At 38.6% G+C, this 25,788-nt stretch overlaps 2 protein-coding genes across 3 annotated transcripts in view; one reads left to right on the forward strand and one right to left on the reverse strand.

The window, feature by feature from the left end:
* Positions 1–9,132, forward strand: part of LOC132826729 (gamma-tubulin complex component 6-like) — a 55,835-nt gene extending 46,703 nt beyond the window's left edge. For both annotated transcript variants that reach the window (XM_060842849.1, XM_060842850.1), the window contains exons 24-26: positions 4,143–4,356; positions 4,847–5,046; positions 8,960–9,132. In XM_060842849.1, coding sequence (XP_060698832.1) covers positions 4,143–4,356; positions 4,847–5,046; positions 8,960–9,051 — 506 coding nt within the window. In that variant the 3' untranslated portion in view covers positions 9,052–9,132. The remainder of the gene's footprint in view (positions 1–4,142; positions 4,357–4,846; positions 5,047–8,959) is intronic.
* A 2,047-nt stretch (positions 9,133–11,179) lies between these two features.
* LOC132826599 (angiopoietin-related protein 5-like) lies at positions 11,180–24,009 on the reverse strand. The gene is made up of 6 exons (XM_060842556.1): positions 23,944–24,009; positions 20,048–20,096; positions 14,611–14,702; positions 13,275–13,392; positions 12,183–12,368; positions 11,180–11,478 (listed from the first exon to the last, which is right to left on the reverse strand). Exons 1-6 carry the CDS (start codon positions 24,007–24,009, stop codon positions 11,180–11,182), a joined length of 810 nt encoding a protein of 269 aa, XP_060698539.1.
* Positions 24,010–25,788: the final 1,779 nt, after the last annotated feature.

Below are 25,788 nucleotides of genomic sequence, written 5' to 3' on the forward strand. Positions count from 1 at the left end.
AGTTTTACAGAAGTTTAGTTAGACACTCCTGGATGCTGTGTGCAGTTTTGATCTTCTTGCTTCTGGAAGAAAATGCCATAGAGAGCATGGCAACAAAAGTTCACCAAACTTGTTCTCAAGATGGTGGAACTGTCCAATGGAGAGGGGACAAAACAGGACCTGTATTCTCTATAGTTTTGAACAATGAGACATGATCGTATTGAAACATACAAAATATTTAGAGTTAGGCAGACCGGCAAGGTGCTAGTAAGATGTTTCCCCTGGATTGAGTGCCTAGAACCAGGAGGCACAATTTTAAAAAGAAGGGAGATTAGGAACAAGAGAAGTTTTTTTTTGCTCACAGGGTTGCAAATCTTCAGAATTCTTTTTCCCCAGAGAGCCACGTAAGCTAAATCTTTGAGCATGTTTAATGTAGAGATAGATTTCTGATTACCAATGATGTAAAGGGTTATGGTGATATCATGGATAATAGATACTGAAGTGTTCAATCAGCCATGATTATTAAATGGCAGAACAGACTCAGTAGGCTAAATTCTTGGAGTAAAAAGTGAGGTCTGCAGAGGTGTGGGCGCAAGTTTTGCATTCCCTGCGGTTGCAGGGGAAGGTGCTGGGAGTGGAGGTTGGGTTGGTGGGGGGTGTGGACCTGACGAGGGAGTCACGGAGGGAGTGGTCTTTTCGGAACGCTGATAGGGGAGGGAAATATATCCCGGGTGGTAGGGTCCATTTGGAGGTGGCGGAAATGACGGCGGATGATGCGCTGTATACGGAGGTTGGTGGGGTGGTAGGTGAGAACCAGTGGGGTTCTGTCCTGGTGGCCGTTGGAGGGGCGGGGCTCGAGCGGAGGAGCGGGAAGTGGAGGAGATGCGGTGGAGGGCATCGTCGATCATGTCTGGGGAGAATCTGCGGTCTTTGAAGAAGGAGGCCATCTGGGCTGTACGGTATTGGAACTGGTCCTCCTGGGAGCAGATGCGGCGGAGACGAAGGAATTGGGAATATGGGATGGCGTTTTTACAGGGGTCATGGTGGGAGGAGGTGTAGTCTAGGTAGCTGTGGGAGTCAATCGGTTTATAGTAGATGTCTGTGTTGATTCGGTCGCCTGAGATAGAAATGGAAAGGTCTAGGAAGGGGAGGGAGGAGTCTGAGACGGTCCAGGTGAATTTGAGGTCGGGGTGGAAGGTGTTGGTAAAGTGGATGAACATAACAACACGACGGTTGGAGGAAGAGCGCCTCATCTTCGGCCTGGGAACCCTCCAACCACAAGGGATGAACTCAGATTTCTCCAGTTTCCTCATTTCCCCTCCCCCCACCTTGTCTCAGTCGATTCCCTCGAACTCAGCACCGCCCTCCTAACCTGCAATCTTCTTCCTGACCTCTCCGCCCCCACCCCACTCCGGCCTATCACCCTCCCCTTGACCTCCTTCCACCTATCACATCTCCATCGCCCCTCCCCCAAGTCCCTCCTCCCTACCTTTTATCTTAGTCTGCTGGACACACTTTCCTCATTCCTGATGAAGGGCTTATGCCCGAAACGTCGAATTTCCTGTTCCTTGGATGCTGCCTGACCTCCTGCACTTTAACCAGCAACACATTTTCAGCTCAATGGGCTAAATGGCCTAATCCTGTTCCTATGTTTTCCACTCCAAAGAAAACAGATCAACTTCTCCAATCTGTCTTCATACCTGAAATTTCTTCGTTCTTGGATGATTCTCATAAATCTCTTTTTCAGTCGCCACCACCTTTCAAAGGCCCGTATGGATAAATAATAAATGCTGACCCAGCCAAAGTTGCCCATAGTCCATGAGTAAATGTTTTAAAAAAAAGCTTGCTGCAATGCAATTAAAACCTTCCTAAATTCTGGCATCCAAAACTGTACACAATACTTCGACTGAGATCTAGCTAGTGTCTTAAATAGGTTCAGCAAAACCTTCAGCTCTTTTACTCTGTATCTCTGTTAAGTAAGCCTAATATACTGTATTCTTTATTAATTATGCTCTGCATTTGTCCTGCCACCTTTTAATGACTATGCACATTTACATCCAGTGTAAAGTCTGGATGTAAACTAGACTAGTTTATATATAAACTCTGCTCTTATATACTGGTTAGAGTGCTCGCTTTTATTTTATGCTTACTCTGCATATTCTTTCTACCAAGATTATTACCTCACCTGTCCCCATTGAACTTCATCTGCCCCATCTGCTTATTCCCTCAACTTGTCAGTGTCCTTTTGAAGTTCTATACTGTCCTCTTCACAGTTTACGATAGTTGCAAAGTTTGTAATGTCTGCAATCTTTGAAGTTGTCCCCTGCATGCCAAAGTCTAGTTCATTAATATATATCAGGAAAAGCAAGGGGCTGAAGTCTAAATTACAGGGAACTCCACTACAAATTTTCAGCCAGCCTGAAAATATCCATTGACCATTGCTTTCTGTTTCTCTACCACTTACCTAATTTAGGATCCATGTTGTTACTGCCACTTTTGTTTCACAAGTTCTAACATTTATCACATGTCTATGTGTGATACTGTATAGAACATCTTTCATATGTCCATGTTCTCCACATCAATAGCATTACCTTAATCAAACTTTTATCTCTTCAGAAAGCTCTGGCACGTTAATTAAACAAATTTCCCTTGAGACATTCATGCTGGTTCACTTTAATTAACATTGGTCTATGTGATTATTTATTCTATCCTGAATTATTGTTCCTAGAATTTACGCCACCACAGAAGTTAAACTAACAGGTCTGTAATTGCTGAGCATTTCCTGGGTGCCACTTTCTCCCTTGAATGTATAACTGACCATGTATAATTATTGAAAGTAGTCAAGGGGCCACCTCAGGATTATTTTTCTGAAAATGAGGATTAAAGAAAGAAATTGCTTATCCTGAGACTTCAGTCTCTGCAGAAGTGGTTGAAAGTAGATTTAATGTGAATTTTTGCAGATATAGAGAATATGGGGCTGAAGTAATCGAAACATTTGGTTGTGTTTATTTAAAAGGAATTGAATGAATGTTTATTAGGAACATAATGCTATTTGTAGAATCACAATATGAAAGTGCTAATCTCGATGAATCAGTGATCTTTGATCCAGAACATTTATTTATCAATCTATAATTGGTGAAATTATGACGACTTTAAATTGGAATTTTGATCACTTTATAAAAATGTTTCTTGTTATTGTACCTGAAGATAATAAAGCCCTCCTTTGTTGATAGGGTAATTGAATTTGGGAATACACAATATATATTGAGGTGCTATTTATCATAAATAATGCCTTATGTCTAAGGCGTTTGGTATGCTTTCCTTTATTGGTCAGAGTACTGAGTACAGGAGTTGGGAGGTCATGTTGCAGCTGTACAGGACATTGGTTAGGCCACTGTTAGAATATCACATGTAATTCTGGTCTCCTTCCTATCGAAAAGATGTTGTGAAACTTGAAAGGGTTCAGAAAAGATTTACAAGGATGTTGCCAGGATTGGAGGATCTGAGCTACAGGGAGAGGCTGAACAGGCTGGGGCTGTTTTCCCTGGAGTGTCAGAGGCTGAGGGGTAACCTTATAGAGGTTTACAAAATTGAGGGGCATGGATAGGGTAAATAGGCAAAGTCTTTTCCCTGGGGTTGGGGAGTCCAGAACTAGAGGGCATAGGTTTAGGATGAGAGGGAAAAGATATAAAAGAGACCTATGGAAACTTTTTCACGCAGAGGGTGGTACATGTATGGAATGAGCTGCCAGAGGATGTGGTGGAGGCTGGTACAATTGCAACATTTAAGAGTCATTTGGATGGGTGTATGAATAGGAAGGGTTTGGAGGGATATGAGCCGGTGCTGGCAGGTGGGACAAGACTGGGTTGGGATATCTGGTCGGCATGGACAGGTTGGACTGAAGGGTCTGTTTCCATGCTGTACATCTCTATGACTCTATAAGTACTGAAAATATACTACTCTCAGCATTAGCTAAAATTAGCTAATTCTGTTAAAATTGTGGTATAAGAATAATTAACTAATTCAATAGCAGTACAATTGCTGAATATTTATTATCTCTTGCTTCTGACCAACTGATCTTGAGAAGTCTTGTGCCTTATAAGTGTAAGCCTCCACCTATTTTTCTAGCATTATGAAATTTATAATTTATTTTTTTCTTTTAGCTTTAGTGAATCGTTCTTCAAATTCAGTTCAATTTCATCAACTTCAACTCTATCGGCATGAAATGCAGCATTTTGTCAAAGTCATTCAAGGTTACATTGCTAATCAGATCTTGCATGTGACCTGGTGTGAATTTGGACACAAGTTGTCATCAGTTGGAAACCTGGATGAACTCCACAGAACACATGCAGATTACCTCAACAAAGGCATTTTCAGGCAAGAATTGTTTATTTTTGACTGCAGCCATTCTAAAGTATTTCCTGGTATGTCCTATTTTATGGTAACTATTTGGCTGCACAGCAACACTGATGAAGTGTAAGAAACATTGTAGAAAGAATGCTGAACTGAGAGTGGCGTCATAATCCTAAAATTAAATAACTGAAAAGCAAATGAGTGAGAATAAAGTTAAATAGCTTGTTGCTATTGATTATGCTCTTATTTTTAGAAGGGAAAAGAAGAATACTTCTGATGTAAAGATTGAACAGAATAGAAAATGAGTTGTCTGCATGCCATATACTTGTACTTTATAAGGGTCAAAAGTGGCTTTAGTGGCTCTAACTCTTATTCCATTACATCATAACGCATATTTAAAACAAATATTTTTATTTTTGGACTTAAAGTGATGTCTATTCACAGAAAATATGGCTTGTAGTTGATAATGAAGGCAAAATATTTGGAACTAATGTTCTTTTTTTTGATTTTATAGGGGATTATTAACAGAGAAAGCTGCTCCAGTGATGAATATCATACACAATATTTTCAGTCTGATTCTGAAATTCCGTAGTCAGTTGATCTCTGAAGCCTGGCAGTATGATGCTGAAAAGCAAATGACAATACATCCCAACTTTACTGTGATGCAGCAATCCTACAAAACATTTAAACATTACTCACATTTCCTATTCAAAGGTAGGGTATGTAGGTTCATCCATCAACAGTCCCATTTCCCTTTAAGTCAGATGTAACATTACTGATATTACTGCTGAAAAATATTTTGTTGAATCTGTAAGTGAAACTGTACCTGTAAAAATAACAACTGTCATGTGTAAATTTTTTAAAAATACATTAATGAGATGTGAGCATCGCTGGCTGGCCAGCATGTATTACCTGTCTCTAGTTGCTCTTGAGAGGGTAATGTTGAGATACCTTTTTGAACTGCTGTAATCGACCTGTTGTGGGTTGACCCATGATGCCATTCAAGAATAAATTCCAGGATCTTGATCCAGTGGTAGTAAGGAACAATGATGTATTTTCAAATCAGGATGGTGAGTGGCTTGCAGGAATCGTGCAGGTGGCGGCGTTCTTGTCCTTGACCTTGTCCTTCTTAATGGAAGTGTTCATAGATTTGGAAGGTGTTGGCTGAGGATCTTTTGAAGTTTTGCTGTGCAGAAATGCTGCTACTGAGCATCAGTGATGGAAGGAGTGGATGTTTGTGGATGTGATCAAACAAGTGGGCTTTTTCGTCCTGTATGGTGTCAAGCTTCTTGAATTGTTGGAGCATGCATCCAGGTAATTGGGGAGTATTCCACCACACTCCTGACTTGTGCCTTGTAGCTGATAACATGCTGAGGTGAGTTACTCTCCATAGGATTCCTAACCTCTGATGTGCTCTTGATGTCTGTGTTTATGTGGTGGTTCCAGTAGAGTTTCTCAATGGTAACCCCAAGGATGTTATTAGTGGCTGATTCAGTGATGATAACACTGTTGAATGTGGAGAGGCGATAGTTACATTAGCTCTTACTGGTAATGGTCATAGTCTGGTGTTCATGTGAGTGAATGTTACTTGTGGCTTGTCTGCTCAAGCCTGGATATTGACTAGATCTTGTTGCATTTGAACATGGACTGCTTCAGTATCTGAGGAGTCACAAATGGTGCTGAACATTGTGCAATCATTGGCAAACATCTCCACTTCCAACCTTATGATGAAGGGAAGGCCGTTGATGAAGCAGGCTGAAGATGGTTGGACCTAGGACACTATCCTGAGAAACTCCTACAGCGTTTTCCTGGAACTGGGATGACTGACCTTCAGTAACCATTACTATCTCCCTACGTGCCAGGTATTACTCCAACCGATGGCAATGCTCATGATAAACATTAATTCTAGTTTTGCTCGGGCACTTTGATGCCACACTTGGTCGAATGCAACCTCGACGTCAAGGGCTGTTACTCCCACTTCACTTTTGCAGTTCAGCTCTTCTGTCCATGTTTGAACCAAGGTTGTAATGAAGTCAGGAGCTGAGTGACATGGTGGAACCCAACTGGGTGCCACTGAGCAGGTGCTGGTTGATAGGATTGTTGATGACACCTTCCATCACCTGACTGATGATTGAAAGTCGATTGATGGAGCATGTTAGTGGCTAGGTTGGATTTCTTTTTATTAACTGAACATACCTGTTTTTCCAGGACATACCAATTTTCTAGATCATCAGGTGGATGCCAATACAGGTCGTTCTGCTATAATGTGCGTTTCGTTAATATGAATTTGCTGTAACACAATTGACAAACTGGGGGCAATGTTTGTGTAGTGCAAACTTTTAAAGTTTATTGGTTATTATGTGATTCTGGCTCCATTAGTTTAAATGTTGCTGCTATTACGTGATTTTCTTATAACATAGGATTGCATGAGAATGGAACTACCACATTATAGCAGAACTAACTGCATTGTAATTGTACTGGAAGGGCTTGGCTAGGTGAGCAGCTAGATCTGGAGCACAAGGTTTCAGTACTATTGCTGTAATGTTGCCAGGGCCCATACTCTTTGCAATATCCAGTGCCTTCAACTGTTTTGTTGATCTCATGGGGACCATTAGAGGAGGCCGTGATGGATCATCCACTTGGCACTTCTGACTGAAGATTGCTGCAAAAGTTTCGGTCTTATTTTTTGCACTGATGTGTTGGGCTCTTCCATCGTTTTGGATGGGAATATTTGCAGAACCGCCTCATCCTGTGAATTCTTTAATTGTTCACCACTATTCCCAACTGGATGTGGCAGGACTGCAGAGGTTGTGGGATCACTTGACTTTATCACTTGCTGCTTACACTGTTTGGTCAACAAGTAGTCCTGTTTGGTAGTTTCACCAGGTTGACACTTCATTTGTAGCTATGTCTCATGCTGCTCCTGGCATGCCCTCCTGCACTCTCCATTGAACCAGGATTGATCCCTTGGTTTATGGTAATGGTTGAGTGTAGGATACACCAGGCCATGGCGTTGAAGATTTTGCTGGAGTACAATTCTGCTGCTGTTGATGACCCACGGCACTCATGGATGTCCAGTCTCGAGTTGTTAAATCTGTTTGAAGTCTGTCTCATTTGTATGGTGATAGTGCCACACAGCCCAATGGAGATTATTCCCAAGGTGAAGGCAGGATTTCATCTTCATAAGGACTGTGCATGGGTCACTCTTACTGAAACTGTCATGGACAGATGTCTGTGCAGGCAGTAGATTGGTAAGGATGAGGTCACATTTGCTTTTCCTCTTGATTCCCTCATCCACCTGCCACAGATATAGTCAAGCAGCTAGGTCTTTTAGGATCCAAACAACTTGATCAGTGGTGCTGCAACTAATCTATTTATGGTGGTGGACATTGAAAGCCCTCATCCAGAGTATATTTTGTGCCCCTGCCACCCTTAGTGTTTCCTCCAAGTATTGCTCAACATGGAAGAATACTAATTCATCGGCATCATTGTGCCCAAAAGTCGGTAGAATCACAAGTCCAATCCAAAACCAATTGTGGTACTACTTATATTGCATGTATATTTGTTTTCTGTTCTTTGTAGATTCATACCCATGATTTTTTTTTTAAATGATCAACATTGTCAAGATATTTGGAGCAGGAACCATTGTCATGACAATTAGTGGTTCTGTGACAGTGAATACAATAGATGCAATAGCATTATTTTTATATCTTCAATACGTAGTAGTAACTTTTTGTGATGAGTTGGTATATTTTCAAAGCTATTCGTTTACTGAATTACATACTCTTTTTTTTTAGAATAGATTAGATTACTGACAGTGTGGAAGCAGGCCCTTCGGCCCAACAAGTCCACACCGACCCGCCGAAGTGCAACCCATGCCCATTCCCCTACACCCACTCCTTCACCTAACACTATGGGCAATTTAGCATGGCCAGTTGACCTAACCTGCACATTTTTGGACTGTGGGAGGAAACCGGAGCTCCCGGAGTAAACCCACGCAGACACTAGGAGAATGTGCAAACTCCACACAGACAACTGCCTGAGACGGGAATTGAACCCGGGTCTCTGGCGCTGTGAGGCAGCAGTGCTAACCACTATGCCACCCATAGTGTAATAACTTATTTGTTTACTGCAAGCTAATTTGTAGATACTATCTGAAGTCAATTCATGTATATGAAGTGTTGGAAGATCCAGTGTTAGGGTGATGTATTGCTTTGGAATCTTGTTCATTGTATGTTTGCCAGCCAGTGTTGAAGTTGCATTTGTGACTTTTAACCCAAGGTTGCTATATCTTACATTTCTATATATGTATTTTTTTTTGTGTTTTAAAAATAATTATTAAGGGCTTCCACCTGATCTAGTTAGAAAAGAACAATTTCACAGTTAAAAATCATACAACACCACGTTATAGTCCAACAGGTTTATTTGGAAGCACAAGCTTTCAGAGCGCTCCGAAAGCTAGTGCTTTCAAATAAACCTGTTGGACTATAATCTGGTGTTGTGATTTTTAACTTTGTATACCCTAGCCCAACACCAGCATCTCCAATGCATGACTACAATTTCAAAGTTTATCTACCAAGGAGTTTTCTGATTTCCTTAAACTGATATTTTTTTTCTCTTTCTCCAGTTGTGACTAAACTCGTCAATCGGGGATATCAGCCACATCTTGAGGATTTCCTGTTGAGAATTAATTTCAATAATTATTATTTGGATGTTTAACGTTTACATGGCTCTCAAGTATTCATCTTTTATGTAACTGAAAGTCAAATTTAAATTAAAATCAATCTAATTTGAAGTAAATTATTAATGCCTGTTAAATTTCAAATATTAGCAATTTTAAAATTCTGCATTGTCTATTTGTATTCATGTAGATATTTGTATATCTGTGCCATATTAAAAAAAATCAGTGTTACAGACAACTTTATGCTATAGTTATGCTTATACAAGAATGTTTAATGTTTTACTGTTCAGCATTTGTATGCACTCTAAAGAGGATGAAACACTATGCTCTCATTTAATGGTCAGCTATGTTTACAATTAAAACAGTGTCTTTTGAGGCTACACTTCTTCACATGAGCTTAAATCTTTGTCATGTTGAATACTTGTAAAATAAAAAGGGCATCACACCCCAAACCGTAATGGATCCATTGCCCAATCAATTTAGGATTTATTTGGATCAGGGAAACTCTTGTTTATGAAATCAACTAAGTGCAGACTTGCACACAAATTGTGGCTTAATCGTCATAAAATAGACTTTAATTAGTGTATGCACCGAACAGAACTTAATTGTAACGAATTTGCCTTTGCTTCACTTAAATGAACAAAAACAGATTCTACAATAAATCTTTAAAAGTTGCATTCTTTAGGTAGGCACCATTTCAGATTTCTTAAGGAAATCAGACCACTTCCAAATGTTTCCTAGAGTTGGATTTAACACTCCTCTGCTGACTAGTTTGAAGGCAAGGACAATGTTAAATCCAGTAGGATGTCTGCCCACTGCCCACCTATCTGTCAACTGTCATAGTTAGCAATTGTGTTGCGCAGCCAGCCTATCAGTGTGCCAGTGTTGGTTCTTAAATGTGAAAGTAATGCATGTTTGGATGCTTTCTCTGCCTGTGTTGGCATTTAACCACTTCATCATTTAATATGCAGGTTCCCATGTCCTTTCAGGTGTAGACATGGGTTTCAAAGGTGTTGTCGAAGGAGCCTTGGTGCGTTGCTACAGTGCATCATGTAGATGCTGCTCACTGCTGACACAGTGTCGGGTGATGGAAGGAATGAGTGTTTAATGTTGTGGTTGTAGTGTTAACTGAGAGAGCTGTTTTTTTCCTGGATCAAATGGGATTCTTGAGTGTTGTTGGAACTACACTCATCCAGGCTATTCCTCACTATACCTGGCAGACCAGTGGACAACTTCAGAGAGACAGGATGTGAGTTACTCACTACACAATTCCAATCCCCTGACTTGCTTTTGTAACCACAGTATTTATATGTCTGATTGGTCATACCATTGAATGTCATGAGGAGATAGTTGCCCACCCCTTACTGTAGCACAGTATTTATATGTCTGATTGGTCATACCATTGAATATCATGAGGAGATAGTTGCCCACCCCTTACTGTAGCACTACAGAAGTGCAGTTGCTCGAGAAAAAGAGCAGAAAAGTACCTTGAAAAATATTATCACTTCCACTCCTGCATCTGTCATATAATTTTACCAAAACAGGTTCAGTTTATACCCACCTTGGAGCTATCATTGACAAATCTAAATGAAATGGAGGAGAGTTGAGAATAATTTGTATTCAAACCAGAAGACATGATCTGATTTCTGTATCACTTTATTTTTGATTAGGGACTGATGTTCGCAACTGTTAGCCACAGTTGTTCTTATTTGATCACCAAGTTATATCTGTGAGATTATACAACAAAATTCAGACATTAAAGCAAAACACTGCAGATACTAGATATTAAAAAAAACCCCACAATTTTGGAAATGCCCAACAGATCAAATAAGATGTGTAAAAACACACAGTTAACGTTTCAGGTTGATGACCTATATTCAGAACTTTTGATGAAAAGCCACTAAACTGAACCATTAACGTTTATTTCTTCATAGATGTTGCCCTACCTGCTGAGTATTGCAGCATTTCCTCTCTTGTTTATCAAGTGTTTTGATTTATTGTAAAAACAAGTTAAATTGCACATTTTTAATCATGAGTTAGTTTACAATGTTTATTTGTAACAGATTTTAATCTGCTTAGGTAGCAAGAATTAGATAAAAGTTGTGACTTATTGAAAGATGTAAGTTTACTGTTTATATTAGTCTCACACTAGTTGTGTTAACAAACTTACACTGAATGAACTTTTAACTGACTGACTTGGAATGAATATGGTACCTCTTTCCAAGTTTTCCAGTGTACTCCAGACAACCAGCCAATGTTATTATCTTTTGAATGCCAGTCCCCATTTAAATCTGCCATTCCACATTGACTGAACCACCATCCACTACCAAACATAGCACTGCAACTTTCAATTGCAGTGTCACCGAAGATGCAGGGTTTGCAGTCATCATTATCCTGGTCATAAGTACTAAACATATGACTATTTTGGTCATCTTCTGGGGGTCCTGGTCCTCTGAAAGCATCACCTGAGCCCAAAAACAAATGATATTGCTGTCAACCTTTATGCAGTCATTGACATCTCCACTCTTGCATCACAAGACCATCACAAGGATTACATTTAAAACAAATAAAATTATTGGATATTTAAAATTGTTTTTGTAGCAAGAATGAAGCATAACCACTTGGAATCTGTGGGTTCTTCTTAAAAACCCAACTTGATTCCAGAACAGTACACTAGTTTACATTATTTAGCTTGTAGAAATATAAAGCATATTTTTCCTTTGTAATTTTGTAAGACATTTGGCTAGCCAGCATTCCAAGAATTGATGCTTTATAAAAAGAATAGTTAAGAACTTTATGATATTACCAGTATTTCAACTGAATAGATAGCACTCTGGAATTGGCCTTTTCAAATAGTTGCAAATAATACATTTGTGCCAATGTCATCATTTCCTCAGGATATCCCATAGCACTTCAAAACCCATTTAGGAACTTGTAATGTCACTTGTTGCTTGAAAATCATGGTGCTATCATGATGAAATATTTTGATGTTTACTGAGGGGAAATGATGACTAGGTCTGCAGCTCTGAATTTTACCATGTGATTTGCTATAGTTCATGCTCAAGGTAACACCTCTAATAGGCTATTGAGGTACAAAGGGTCAAGTGCTTAAGTTCTAAACTGGAATATGAATCCACAATCTTCTATGACAAAACAAATATGTTTCTACCTGCATTTCCTGAGTAATTTCCCAGATGAAGTCTGTAAAATTCTGTTTCACTGTCAATCCAGAATTCAGAATATTCTGCATGTGCACTGTTGTCTTCAAAGTCTTTTAATTCTACACGAAGTTTAAATTTCTTATTTGCCTGGTTAGTCAGTAAGTAAATGTTTTCCAATCCCAGCCAATGTTCACCTTTATAAATGAAGAAACTCCAAAACGTTACACAGAAAACATTTTTAATGCATTTTTATAATCAGTTTTTGACATTTCATAGAAATGATGGGGAGTTCTTCAAGTTATGCAAAGGAAATGAGAGTTTTTATTCTGATCTCGTCTCTAGTGAAACTATTTCAAACCCTATAAGATTTTTATTTCTATTGATTGCAAAATCAGCAAATCTTCCCTCTGGTTCACATCTGGCTATTGTTGCAGTTATATTAATTTAAGAGCTTTTTCATAGTTGCATCAACAGTAGTGTGCATAAAGTCATCTGCCTTGTGCAGAAGTGATTTTGTGATGTTTTAAAGATTTGTGCAAAACCAAGTTTATCTTATACATTAGTAGCCTATAAGTCTTCCTCTTGGAAATATGTAGGACTGGAAACAAAGACAAGCTATGTGTGTAGAGTAGGATAAGGTGCAAGAGGTGGAAAAGGCTCTTAGCTGGAGGACATGTTCTAACTTGTAAGTTTGTCATGTGGCATGAGTATTTGAGTTTGATGGTCGATGACATCTCACTAAAATGTTGTTCAATCCCCCTTAGGTAGCAACTCCTTGCATGCCCTTCAACTTCTTCCCCAAGATCGTTGCAGTTTAAGAGCTATGTTGGTGACCTTTGTCGTTCATAAAATATTTAATCAAAATCTACCCCGTCCCCTCCCATGAGAATTGGTAGGGGCTGTACAGTTAGTAAAAGCTATGGAGATTTGAGAAGGAGAATGTCATGGAAAGATCCATACACGAGGATGAAATATCAGGTGATAGGTAGCAAAACTCAGATGAGCTGAAAGTTCTAGCAGGTAATAGAAAGACAGTCAGGTGACCATTAGAACAGTGAACCTGAGAAGTAGTAACTATTCTAGAAGTTGAGAATACTTACAGCTAGGATGTCCAAATCCTTTCTTGTACTCAGCCCAACCTTTTTGAAAATTCAGGGAATCTAAACCATTTCTAATCTGGAATATGGTCCAACCTCCATTCTCCATGTCACAAAATACCTATAACATATTGTAGAATTTATATTGTTGTAATATGTCATAGGAGAAATGTCCCAAGAATTACCTTCAGTGTCTCTTCAAAATAGAATCCGTATATAAACCAGATTTAAGCATCATTAACTCAGACATAAATGAGATGATAAGCCCTGAATGGTTATTGATGAATAATTAAGATAAAATATAAAATACTTGTTTGATCTCTTTGAATACTTTGCAAATTCTTGTCAGTGTTAAAATCAGTTTCTCAACAGTTTTCTGTTGTACTTAAATCAAAAACAAACAACATTAATAGTCGCTTCAGATACCACAGTTTCTTTTTACTGGCATGGCCGCTTACAGTCCTATTACTAAATCCAAGGACCGCATTACTTCAGTTGTTTTTGATATTTTCTCATCATAAATGTTATTAAATGCCTCTAGAGTGGGTGGGACTTGAATCTGGGCTTCTTTGCTCAGAGGTAAAGACACTTCAATCACAATAACAGCCATTCACTTCAATTGTCGTATTGCATAACTTTTAATAGCCGTGACATGAGACTTATGCGATTTGTAAAATATAAAGCAAGGATGCTATGTTGTAATATAATGTTTAATGCTACAGAACAAAATTGAGAGACTTTTATGGTTTAACTAGCTTTGACACCTAAAAACATTTCAAATCAACAATGCCATTAACAAAACCTACATAATGTTTTCAGTTTGTTTCAGATCATGTCATTATCAAAGCAACATTTTTAGATAAACCATTCCACTTGAGGGGGGAAACAAATCTGTATAACTAGATATCCCAGACAGCTCTGAAGTATGTAGATATCTGGAAACCTGCTTCATTGTGAGTGTTAGCTCTATGATTCGGAGGTCTGTCATTTAAATTTACTTCCCTTCTAAACTTAGCATTTTAATTTACATTAGGGTGAGTAGACAGCTTTCAATTTATCTGTCAAATAGCTTTAATGATAGAAACAAATTCATGATCTCATTTATGATCTAGTTGATCCAGGGTGAATAGTTTGCATTTTACAATTTTTTTTCAAAGTCAGTCTGCATTTTGTTCTGATTTTGGAAAATCTGATTTGAACTGTATAAATAATTAGCCTGAAAAAAAAGGAACAGTTTTCAGATATATGAGGAAACAATGAAATGCATCGCTATTGCCAGATCACTATCTTAAACATTAATATCTAAATTAAATCACATTTGATAACAATTATGAAATACCTTAAATGGCTTGGATGTTCTTACTGGCTGAATCATATATACACCATTTGAAGCTTTGGGAACTAGTTCCTTGATATGTGTACAATCAATTCCTTCAAAATAAGATTCGGAGATTTTCAAAGTTCAACAATTGTGATCAGGTCTGTGAAGAATATTTTCAATAGAAAATTTACTATGCCAAATTTGATGCAGATTATGGTCGAGCACCATACAAGTTATGGTAAAGAAAAATGTCATTGTACACCATATATAAATTACAAGATAAGTCTTCAGTTTTAAAGAAAAACTTGCTTTTAAGATGCAATGTTACATCAGTGTTTTCAGCAGAGTTTGTACTTACAACATAGTCATAGCAATTAACAGCACAGAAGAAGACCCACTGAAGCAGTGCCAGTCAAAAACAACCACCTTTGTATTATAAGTCCATTTTCCAGCACAGCGGGCGGGTCATTGGCCCATAACCCTATATGCCCCAGCATCAAGGAAAATAGATCTTTAAAAAGCAACAAAATAGAGATGTGAAATGTTTTATTCTCTAATTTATTTTCCTCTGTCCCTAAATGTTGTGCCTTTTGCATCATTCCACAAATATCATCTAACTTGTCTTTTGCCAACAATTGGCGATTCTTCACTTATGAGGTTACATGAGTGAATTGTCCAAGAACAGTGCGTTGCAGCTGGTCTTATCTGCATTTGATGGGGATATTTTCCGTCCAGCTAGGGTGCTCAGGTGCATTGTTCTACACTGGCAACAGCTAGAATCAGATAATTCAGCACTGACACCAGAGCAATCCAGTTAATATTCCAGCATTATATCATGTTACCCACATGTACTTATATAAAATGTACTCCAATAGTTTGATAAAAGATTACAACATTGTATCAAAAGAAGTTTTCCTAATCACTGTTCAGCTGTTTATGGATTTCTTTTACAAAAGCAGGAAAGGTGTTGCATGCATTTCACAGTTTAGATTACTTACAGGGTGAAAACAGGCCCTTTAGCACAACAAGTCCACACCGACCCTCCAAAGAGCAACCCACCCAGACCCATTCCCCTACACCTAACACTACAGGCAACTTCGCATAGCCAATTCACCTAACCTGCACATGTTTGGGAGGAAACTGGACCACTGTGCCACCCTAAAGTTCATTCAAGTAGTACAAGTTTTTAAAATGTTAATCTATTTTTAGAGTCAACCCATTCAGAGATGTTATTACATATCCCTGGTGAGTAGTAAAAGTTAATTTATATGTAAGAAATAGGAACAGGTGTTGGCCATTCAGCCCATTGAACCTGCTCCACCATTCAGTAAGGTCATGGCTGATATGATTATAACCTGAACTCTATTTTCCATGCCATGTGCCATAACCATTCACTCCTTTGCTAATCAAAAATCTCTCCAACTTAGCATTGAATATATTTAATTACCCAGCCTCCACATCTCAATGTGGAAGAGAATTCCAAATGCTAACAATCCTCCTTCTCATCTCTCAAAATGAGTAATCACTTATTTTGAAACTCCACCCTCTAGCTGTCAATTCTACAATGGGAGGAAACAGCCTCCTCACATCTAACCTGTCAGCCCCTTTCAGAATCTTATGTTTGAAGACCAGCACTCATTCTTCTTAACTCCAATGTGTATAGGCTCAACTTGTTCAACCTCTCCTTGTAAGATAACCCTTTCATTCCCAGGAATCAGCCCAGTGAACCATCTCTAATCTGTTTCCAATGTAAGTATATTCTCTCATTAAGAAAGAAGACAGGCTGTGCACTATACACCAGAGGTAGTTTCACTAACGCTCTGAACCATTGTAACACGATTTCCTTGTTTTCATACTCTAGTACTCATTGCAGGAAAGGCCAATATTTCATTTGCCTTGTTAATTTCTTGCTTTACTTGGAGCTAACTTTTTTTTTGATTTGTGTACAAGCATTCTTCCAGCTAAAGTAGACAACATCACATTTTTACATATTATACTCCATTTGCCAAATGTCTACTCACTCACATAGCCTATCTTTATATCTCTATTCAGACTCTTTGCATCCTCCTCACATATTGCTTTCTGGCTTATCTTTGTATCATCAGCAAACTTTGCTCCATGAGAATTTGTTCCTGCATGCAAATCACCGATTAGTAATAGTTGTCATAGAACATAGAAAAATACAGCACAGTACAGGCCCTTCGGCTCTCGATGTTGCGCCGACCAAATCCTACCTAACCTACACTAGCCCAATAACTTCTATATGCCTATCCAATGCCTGCTTAAATGACCATAAAGAGGGAGAGTTCACCACTGCTACTGGCAGGGCATTCCATGAACTCACAACCCGCTGCGTAAAGAATCTACCCCTAACATCTGTCCTATACCTACTACCCCTTAATTTAAAGCTGTGTCCCCTAGTAACAGCTGACTCCATTAGCGGTAAAAGGTTCTCAGTGTCTACCCTATCTAAACCCTTAATCATCTTATACACCGCTATCAAATCTCCCCTAAACCTTCTTTTCTCCAATGAGAACAGGCCCAAGTGCCTCAGCCTTTCCTCATACGATCTTCCTACCATGCCAGGCAACATCCTGGTAAACCTCCTCTGCACTCGTTCCAATGCCTCCACATCCTTCCTATAGTATGGCGACCAAAACTGCACACAATACTCCAGATGAGGCCGCACCAGAGTCTTATACAACTGCAACATGACCTCAGGACTCCGGAACTCAATTCCTCTACCAATAAAGCCCAGTACACCATATGCCTTCCTCACAGCACTATTGTCACAACATTGATTCCTATGGTACTTGGCAAGTTATAGTTTGTTAACCTTAAAATTACTAATTTGTCCCAATTTCCATTTCTTCTTAAATCCTTTGTCCATGCTAATATAACTTGTCTTGTACAATGACTTTTTAAGTGACACCTTATTCAAAGCATTTTAAAAATCCAAATACACAGTTTGTTGCTTCAGTAGTGAGTAGCAAAATGGTAAATAGAATCCAATTTGGGAAGTAAGAGTTCATGTGAGGTCAGACAGGGAAATACACAATGAACGGCATGATATTGATAATTGTAGAAAAACTTTGAAGTGAATGTCCACAGATCTCAAAAGGTACAAGGATAGGGAGATGAGAATAAGACAAGATTGAGTTACCTTGTTAGTACAGCATAGAATATAAGAATGGAAATGTTATGTTAGAGCTGTATAAAACACTTAGTAGGCTGAAGGTAAATTACTTCATACAGTGCTGGTCACTAATGCAGGACGGATGTGATTGCACTGGCAAGGGTATAGAGGAGATTAATGAAGAAAGGTTAATGGAGTCCGACCCTTCTGCCCTTTCCTACCCCAACAGCAAATAGGGCTCCCCTTATCCACATCCAGAAGTTCATCAGCTGCCATTTCTGCCACCTCCAGCGAGATGCCACCACCAGATACACATTCCCTCCCCCCTCCCCTTCCCTTGTGTGCCTTCCACAGGGACCATTCCCTCTGGGACTCCCTTGTTCACTCTTCCTGCACTCTTAACACCCCCCACAGCCCCATGGCACCTTACCCTGAAACTGCTGAAGGTGGAACATCTGCCTACTTACCTCCTCCCCTCTTCAGTATCCAAAGGTCCAAACATACCTTTCAGGTGAAACAGTACTTTACCTGCATTTTTCACAATCTAGTCTATTGCATTCGCTGCCCACAATGTGGCTCCTCTACATTGGGGAAATGAAGCGCAGATTGTGTGACCGCTTTGTAGAACATCTACATTCTGCCTGCAAAAAAGACCCTGAGCTTCCAGTTGCCTGCCAATTTAACACACCACCCAGTTCCCTGGCCAACATCTCTGTCTCAGGCTTGCTGCAGTGTTCCACCAAAGCTGTGCAGAAGCTGCAAGAACAACATCTCATTTTCTGTTTGGACAGCCCTCAGACTCAATATCGAATTCAATAATTTTAGGGCCTGAACTCTCCAATGTCCTAGCTCCCTCCACCACACACTAGGCCTTGTTATCACATAGTCTGCCATTACACACTGCCTATTGTTAGCCACTAACAGTCTCCATTAACAGCCAATCATCCTCCTACCCACATTATTATCCATTTGGTCCAACTGTTCTATCTCTACAGCTCTATCCCCCCACCTATTGTTTACTTCTTACCCCTTCCCCTCACCCTACGTTTTGCACATAAACTGACATTTTCCTAGCTACCATCAGTTCAGAGGGAGGGTCAGGGGACCTGAAATGTTAACTCTAATTTCTCTTCACAGATGCTGACAGAAATGCTGAGTTTTTCCAGCAACTTCTGTTTTTGTTTGAGATTAATGAGGATGTTGCTAGGAATGGAGGATTTTAGCTATGAGAAAAGATTGCACAGGTTGGATTTGTTTGCTTTGGAACAGGGGAGGTTTGAAAGAAGATTTAATTGAGATGTACAAAATTATGAAGTGCCTGAATCCAGAGGATGGAAAGATCAGTTTCCCTCAGTAGTGAGAAGAATGACCAGAACATAAGGTTAAAGGCAGTTGAGACCATTTTCATCCAGATTGTATGGGTGACTGGAAGTCACTGCATGAAAGAATGGTAGTGACATTTTAAAAAAGTTGGATATGCACTTGAAGTGCTATTACCTATCATCTCACTGAGCAAGAAGTGGATTAAGTTAGAAAGCTCTCTTTTGACAATGGAATGAATGGCTTCCTTCTATGTCATTATTTTCCAAAAACATAATAGATAAGATTATGAGCATTATAATTAAACACTAATAATTTTTCTATCATTAATTAGTCAGGAGGAATTTCTTTACATTCTCCTGAATTTTACTCACCATCCAAAATCATGATGCTCATTTTGGCCACAAGACAAAAAAGAAACATTGGCTGAACACAATTACTGAGACATTCAGTCTTTCAATCAGGAACAGGAAGGACTTCCACAAGGACTCTCCAACAAATGTAACAAAGTCTGAAGCAATACCATTCTCCCTGTGGAAATTTATGAGAAAAATACTCATGGCCATTTTCTGTTCAGCTATTGAATTGTTCCAAGGTCAGAGTGTAAAATGCAAAGAAACACAGTCAGAGCTTAAAAAGTGTAAGATGTTAAAGCAATTGAGATGTGGCACACAGCTGTCAATCATGTATTTTTACTGTAAGTCCAGATACGTGAGAACTTACCAATAAAAATTGGTAATAAAACCTGTAATTACAGTTTATTGCTCTCTTTGTTTTTATGTATAGATTTATTAACCAGAAAAGCAAAGAAATATTGTTAGAAAAAGTTCTGAGCAGGTAGGTAGCTAGATGATAATTTGTTTCTTCTGCTTTTAACTGCAAACATTTATTTAATAAAACCTGTAGAGATCAGGAAGATTAAGATTTTGTTTATATAATGCGTTTTTAACTACCTCTAAAACAAATGAGTTTTCAGTATGAGAAATTTTGCTTAAATACCTTCCACCTTGCATTCATCACTTTCGCAATCTTTAGGGGTTTGATGTTCCTAAAAGAAAATGAAATTGTTTAAAAAGAAGTCTGACATATTCACGTGTTTATCCTACTGTATTTTTAACTAACATTGCAGTATTTAGGTAATCTGCACGTTTCTCATAATCAGATTAGCTGAACTACAACAGAATAGTTAAAACATTAAGTAGGCTCATTGTCGTGTGTGTGTGTCCAGACCTAAAATGTTTAAACTGTCTTTTTTGGATAGTAACATTGCCTGTTTTGTTCTTCCAGGATTTGGCTGTTGTTTATTTTCTAGATAATTTCATGCAGAAGCAATGTTGCCACCCTTTGTGATAGAACTTTAATCGGACACTTACTCAACCATGAAATATCAAAATATGACTTAATTTTGAAGGGAAATGCATTGATCCTTCAATTAATATGGGTTTGAAGGGAATTTTATTATATTCTTTACTTGAACATAATGGAGAGTTTTGAAGCAAGGATATTTAGGACTGAGTTTTGACTCTACTACTTAGTTGTTAATGACAGCCTAGGAGGAGCAAAAAAAAACTTGGAGAATCTGAAAGGGAAGATTACACAAGAAGAAAGTACTCTAGGTGCTGACATTTTCAGAACCCACGGTTCCATGTATGATCGTCCATGTGAGACGCTTTCTCAGCCTTAGCATGCTGATTGTGCACAAATATGACATTAGTGCTCAGGTAAAGTAACTGAAAAATGCTTAGATGACTCTGTGTGAAGGTACAGATCTGTCTAAAGCACAAGCAATTACTGTGATGCTACTTAACTCACAATGTTGAAGCAAATTGCCTTCCTACATCTCTCTGTCGTATAAGGTTCTGAAAAAGTTATTTAAGGGTGGACTAAGCTTCACCAAATCTGATTATAACATACTGACTTAAGTGAGGAAAATACAGAAAACACTTCAGGATATTGAAGAGGACAGACCTGTTGTGCTATGTTTCCGAACAGTCTTTCCCAATGCTTATCCCACTAAGGTTACCTGTATCTAATTGCTATCTTGCAGTAAACTACATCTTGTTGAAGATAAGAGCTTCTTGTCATCAGATTACCCAGTGATTTTCCTCTGACATTTTAGATCAAGTAAGCCCTGTAGAGCTGGTCAGAGAAAGAGATTGTTGGCACCTATTTACCTAACTGGCTACAGATGGCATCACATCCTTATACAACACTCTAATGATGTGGCTATATGCATTGGTATGGAATGGCTGTGTCTGTGAAATTTAAGAGCTGAATTTTCATTCAGTTCATTAAACAGGACTCCAAGTTTTTAACCACTGGACTTTGTGAAACATTCTAGTTGCTGCTCATCATTACTAGTTCAAGCTTTAAAAGATAATAAACTTTTCTGGTCATCTTTTTGTTTCCCTTACTCTCTAATATGATCACTAGCCCAGGACTTGATCGTTGTATCATAGGCAACGGTAAAGTTGCCAGAGTCCTACTGGACCATAGGGTTGCTCTCTGGTGGTGGTTTAACCTGAGGATTACATAGACACATAGAAAACTGTTGAATAGAGACATTCACGCTCTTCTCACTGGACACTGACTTCACCTCCTAATGCTGCCTGGCTTACTGTGTTCTTCCAGCCTCCTGCGTGTCTACCTTGGATTCCATCATCCGCAGTTTCTTTTTTGTCTCTGTCCAAAAGACTGCAGTTCTATCCATACTAAGGGCTTGTATTTACTTTACTTTATGTTGGCAAAGGTTTCATGAATCATATTTAAGTGTACACCCAGCAGAATTCTGCAAACTCTGACTGAATTTATCCTTTTGTTGCTTTTGTGTCTTCTGAAATGAAAATTGGGAATGTTCCATAGGTAAAGAAGCTTTAAATGCAGATGAGACTTTTAATACATACTTGATTTTATATTATTTATGGGGATTTTATTTGTACTAAACAGTGGTTAGCACTGCTGCCTCACAGCATTAGGGATCCAGGTTCAAATCCTGCCTTGGGTGACTGTGTGGAGTTTGCACATTCTCCCAGTGTCTCTTTGGTTTCCTCCGGGTGCTCCAGTTTCCTCCCACAGTCCAAAGATGTGCAGGTTAGGTGAATTGGCCATGCTAAATTGCCCGTAGTGTTAGGTGCATTAGTCAGGGGGTGAATGTAGAGGAATGGGTCTGGGTGGGTTGCTCGTCGGAGGGTCAGTGTGGACTTGTTGGGTCAAAGGGCCTGTTTCCACACTGTAGGGAATCTAATCATCTAATCTAATCAAACTTTGGAATGCAGGCTTGGTGATAAACCTCGCTAAAAGTGAAGTTGCCAAAGCCCAAGTCACCTTCCTGGGCCATGTTATTAGACATGGACAAATGGCCTCCCATGATGCAAAAACAAAAATAATTGGGGAATTTCTCACATCGTCAATGAAAATGGCAGTACTACGGTTCCTGGGATTGAGTGGATTTTACCAAAAGTTTGTGCCGAACTTTAGCAGTATGGCTGCTCCACTTATCATATTGTTACAAAATGGCAAGAAATTTCAGTGGACAGCAAACTGTTAAACGACATTTGACAGCCTAAAAACTGTGTTAACCACTGCCCCAGTATTAACCACCCTGGATTACATGAAGCTTTCAAGATGGCTATCGATGAGAGTGATGTGGGTGTTGGTGCGGTGCTCCTACAGGAGGATGATGAAGGAATAGAAAGACCCATCAAGTATTTCTCTAGGAAGTTGAACGTTCATCAACAGAAATGTTCAATGGTTGAGAGAGAAATTTAAATTTGGTGTTGGCATTATAACATTTCAGTGTTTATATTACAAGCAATGCATCTGAGACAATCGTACACACTGATCATAACCCATTGACATTTGTGGAAAAATTTAAGGACAGAAATGCCAGACTGTTGTTGCAGCCATTCAATTTGACAATTGTGCATGTGGCAGGTGGCGAAAATATCATTGCTGATGGGTTATCGAGGATCAAATGAGATACAGGAGAGTTTGGTGGTGAGTATGCCACAGCCTGAATTTGCATGTGGTTGTGCAGTTTTGTTTGTTTACGGTTAGTATAGAGTATATGTGTGTTTGGACTACTAACTGGGTTTTTGAAGGGTTTTAAAAATGAAGCCATCATTTGATATTGATGATTCAGTTTTTTTAGAGAGGGAAGATCTCATAAAGCTGGTCCCTTTTTTCTAAAAGCTATTCCTTTTCTTTGGCTTGTTTGGTAAAAGGGTATTTAATCTTGTTTGAGATTAAAGGGTATTAAGAGGCTTTTGTGTTTACATGTAAAAAGATGAGACCTCAGGCAAAAGTGGTCATATTTTAGAAGTGACCTATATAATGAAAGGGGAGTGGTCTGCTCTCTAGCTGAGCAGTTCAGTTCAGTTCAGTTCAGGCCAAAACAAGTTAACTGTATGGAAACAAACTCTCTCTCTCTCCTTCTGTCCTTCTAACTTCAACCTTTATGCATCTGTTGCTTTTTTTTACTGTGTTTTAGGGGGGGGTTGCTTATTGGGACTATTGTGTATATTCGGAACAGCATAATTAAGTCTAGTTTGGATAGACTGAGTTGTGTGGGAATTCTTTATTCTGTTCTTTGTGTTTCATTGTGTAATTTTGTGAATAAATTTTTGTCAGTTTTAAAAACAGATAGCCAACCTCGCTAACTTACTCTGGTTAATTTTCACTGTATATTTAGTGAAACAAATTGCAAAGTAATGGTTTGGTCTGCCTGCTTAAGAATGTTTTGTGTGGGCTAGGCTAGTCATAACAATATTCAGTTCAGTAGCCATCAAGCAGATGCTGTGCCATTCTGTAACAGACTTTTTTTTAATAGAATCAGAATTTCACAGTGGAAGAGGTTATCGACCCATCATGTCTGTACTAGCTCCCGAAGCAGCTACCTTGCTAGTGCCATTTTCCAGACCTTCTCTGTAGCCCTGTAAATTATCTCGGACATTGCTTTGCATTTTTCTGATATCCTACCCCATCCCTCAGTGCTTGGGTTAATGCACACAAGAAGCCAATTCCAATATTTGACCTACCTTTGCAAAGTTCTTAAAGATCAGATTAGTACAAAAGGAAAGGTGGAATCATATTGTCACTACAAAGCAACTGTATAATTAATCTTAGTCTGTAATATTTACTCTATCTAAATATATTACCCACATTTAGTAACTCTATTCCATAATTTCAGTAATGCTCCAATTTTCTTCCAAATTTTATCAAATAATTTGGTTTAAAAATCACCAATCTACCAATAAACTATTCTAACTTTTATCAGTTTGATGTTATTTAAGTAGATTATTCACTTACCTAAAAAGGAACAATACTTCAAATGAATGAGTGCAATAAACTGCCAGAACACTTGGAATTCTTACCCTGGAGTAAACTGATTGGAAGTAAGGACTCAGGAATATTGCAATGTTTAGGAAGATGGCTTCTGGCTGCATCAACGGGTACATTGTTCTTTGTTGACGCACAATAAGAAAACATAATTAGTTGTCAGATAGAGCAAAGTATTTGAGCACCACTTCAAAAATGCTTTGTTAGTTCAAAACTATGCACACCATTTCTGAATAGAAGCATACAAGCATGCAAAATGGTATTAGAGAAACAAGATTCCTAGTGGTTTTCCTCAAAGTTTAAAGATTTATTTCCTTCTTTGGCCAGGATCAACTGAATTAACTTCCTTACTTTCTAAGAGTAATGGAGATCTGTCTCAAAGCTTAAAATGTAAATTCTACACTACTATGTCCAAAAGTAGTTTGGTAATGGAAAACTGACTCTTCAAAAACAATTTAGTTGCATTGTTACAGAGAACATTATGTCTGTTCCAAGATAGAGACTTAACTCAATGGTAGCATAATGTTCTCTGAAACAGAAGATTTTACATTCAATCCCTATTCCGGAGATAGGAGCTTGTAATTGTGGTTGGTGTTTCAGTGCAGTACTGAAAGAATGTCAGAGCTTCAGCAATTTGGCTGAACTTTTAAAGTAAGGTTTTTTTATGTTCTCTCAGGTGGTTGTACTATTATAAAGCTATGTCGTTACTGGATGACCTTTGCAAACTTATTGGTATCTAGACAGAATGGGAAGCTAGCCTTGAGTAATATAGAGAGAGGGAAGAATTTCTCAACAGAACAAAAGAAAACGTGTTGCCAGTTGTTTTGCTATGAAGAAAGTTTAAATATAGTCAGGGTAAAAGTTTGATTTCTGTGCTGCAATAAATTTCACTAAAACTAATTTCCCTATAAGTCAATTCTTAGAGTATATGTCACTCCTTTTTTTTAACTACTTGTTGCATTCGTAGGTTCATTTAGTTAGCTACTAATTACAAGAAGTCCAAACCCATTCCTTTCTGCTTTTGTAATTTATTGTTCAGAAAATCGTTAAAATCTACTAAATTAGAGCTACTAGTTAACCGACTCGATTATAGATACTTTCACTCAACCTGTTCAGGGATGTTGTGACATGCCTCAACAGCAAGTAGGACTTGAACCCAGATCTCCTTGCCCAGAGCTAGGGAGACTATCACTGCACCATAAGAACTAACCAACTCAACCATATCCTTTAAAATTTCAGTCTATTTGTGAAATGAGATCAACCACTGTGTTGACTGCTCTTTAATCACTCTTTTAACTATAGTCTCAGTTAAAAATGTTAATAGCCTTCTCGCATTCAGTCCTAGAAATGGATATTTTAACCTAAAATGAATTAATCTAAGAGCCCCATGAGATAATCAGGTT

The sequence above is a fragment of the Hemiscyllium ocellatum genome, chromosome 23, assembly GCF_020745735.1.
Source record: "Hemiscyllium ocellatum isolate sHemOce1 chromosome 23, sHemOce1.pat.X.cur, whole genome shotgun sequence".
Lineage (NCBI taxonomy): Eukaryota > Metazoa > Chordata > Chondrichthyes > Orectolobiformes > Hemiscylliidae > Hemiscyllium > Hemiscyllium ocellatum.

What these genes read in the sequence shown, in the direction of transcription:
- LOC132826599 (XM_060842556.1), bottom strand. Translation starts at nt 24,009, where the DNA reads ATGCAAAGCAATGTCCGAGATAATTTACAGGGCTACAGAGAAGGTCTG. An exon ending in TGATGAATGCAAGGTGGAAG is followed by an intron (nt 14,703 to 20,047) that starts GTATTTAAGCAA and finishes CTTATTTTGAAG; the next exon opens with GAATTGATTGTACACATATC. An exon ending in AGGATTTGGACATCCTAGCT is followed by an intron (nt 12,369 to 13,274) that starts GTAAGTATTCTC and finishes TCATTTATAAAG; the next exon opens with GTGAACATTGGCTGGGATTG.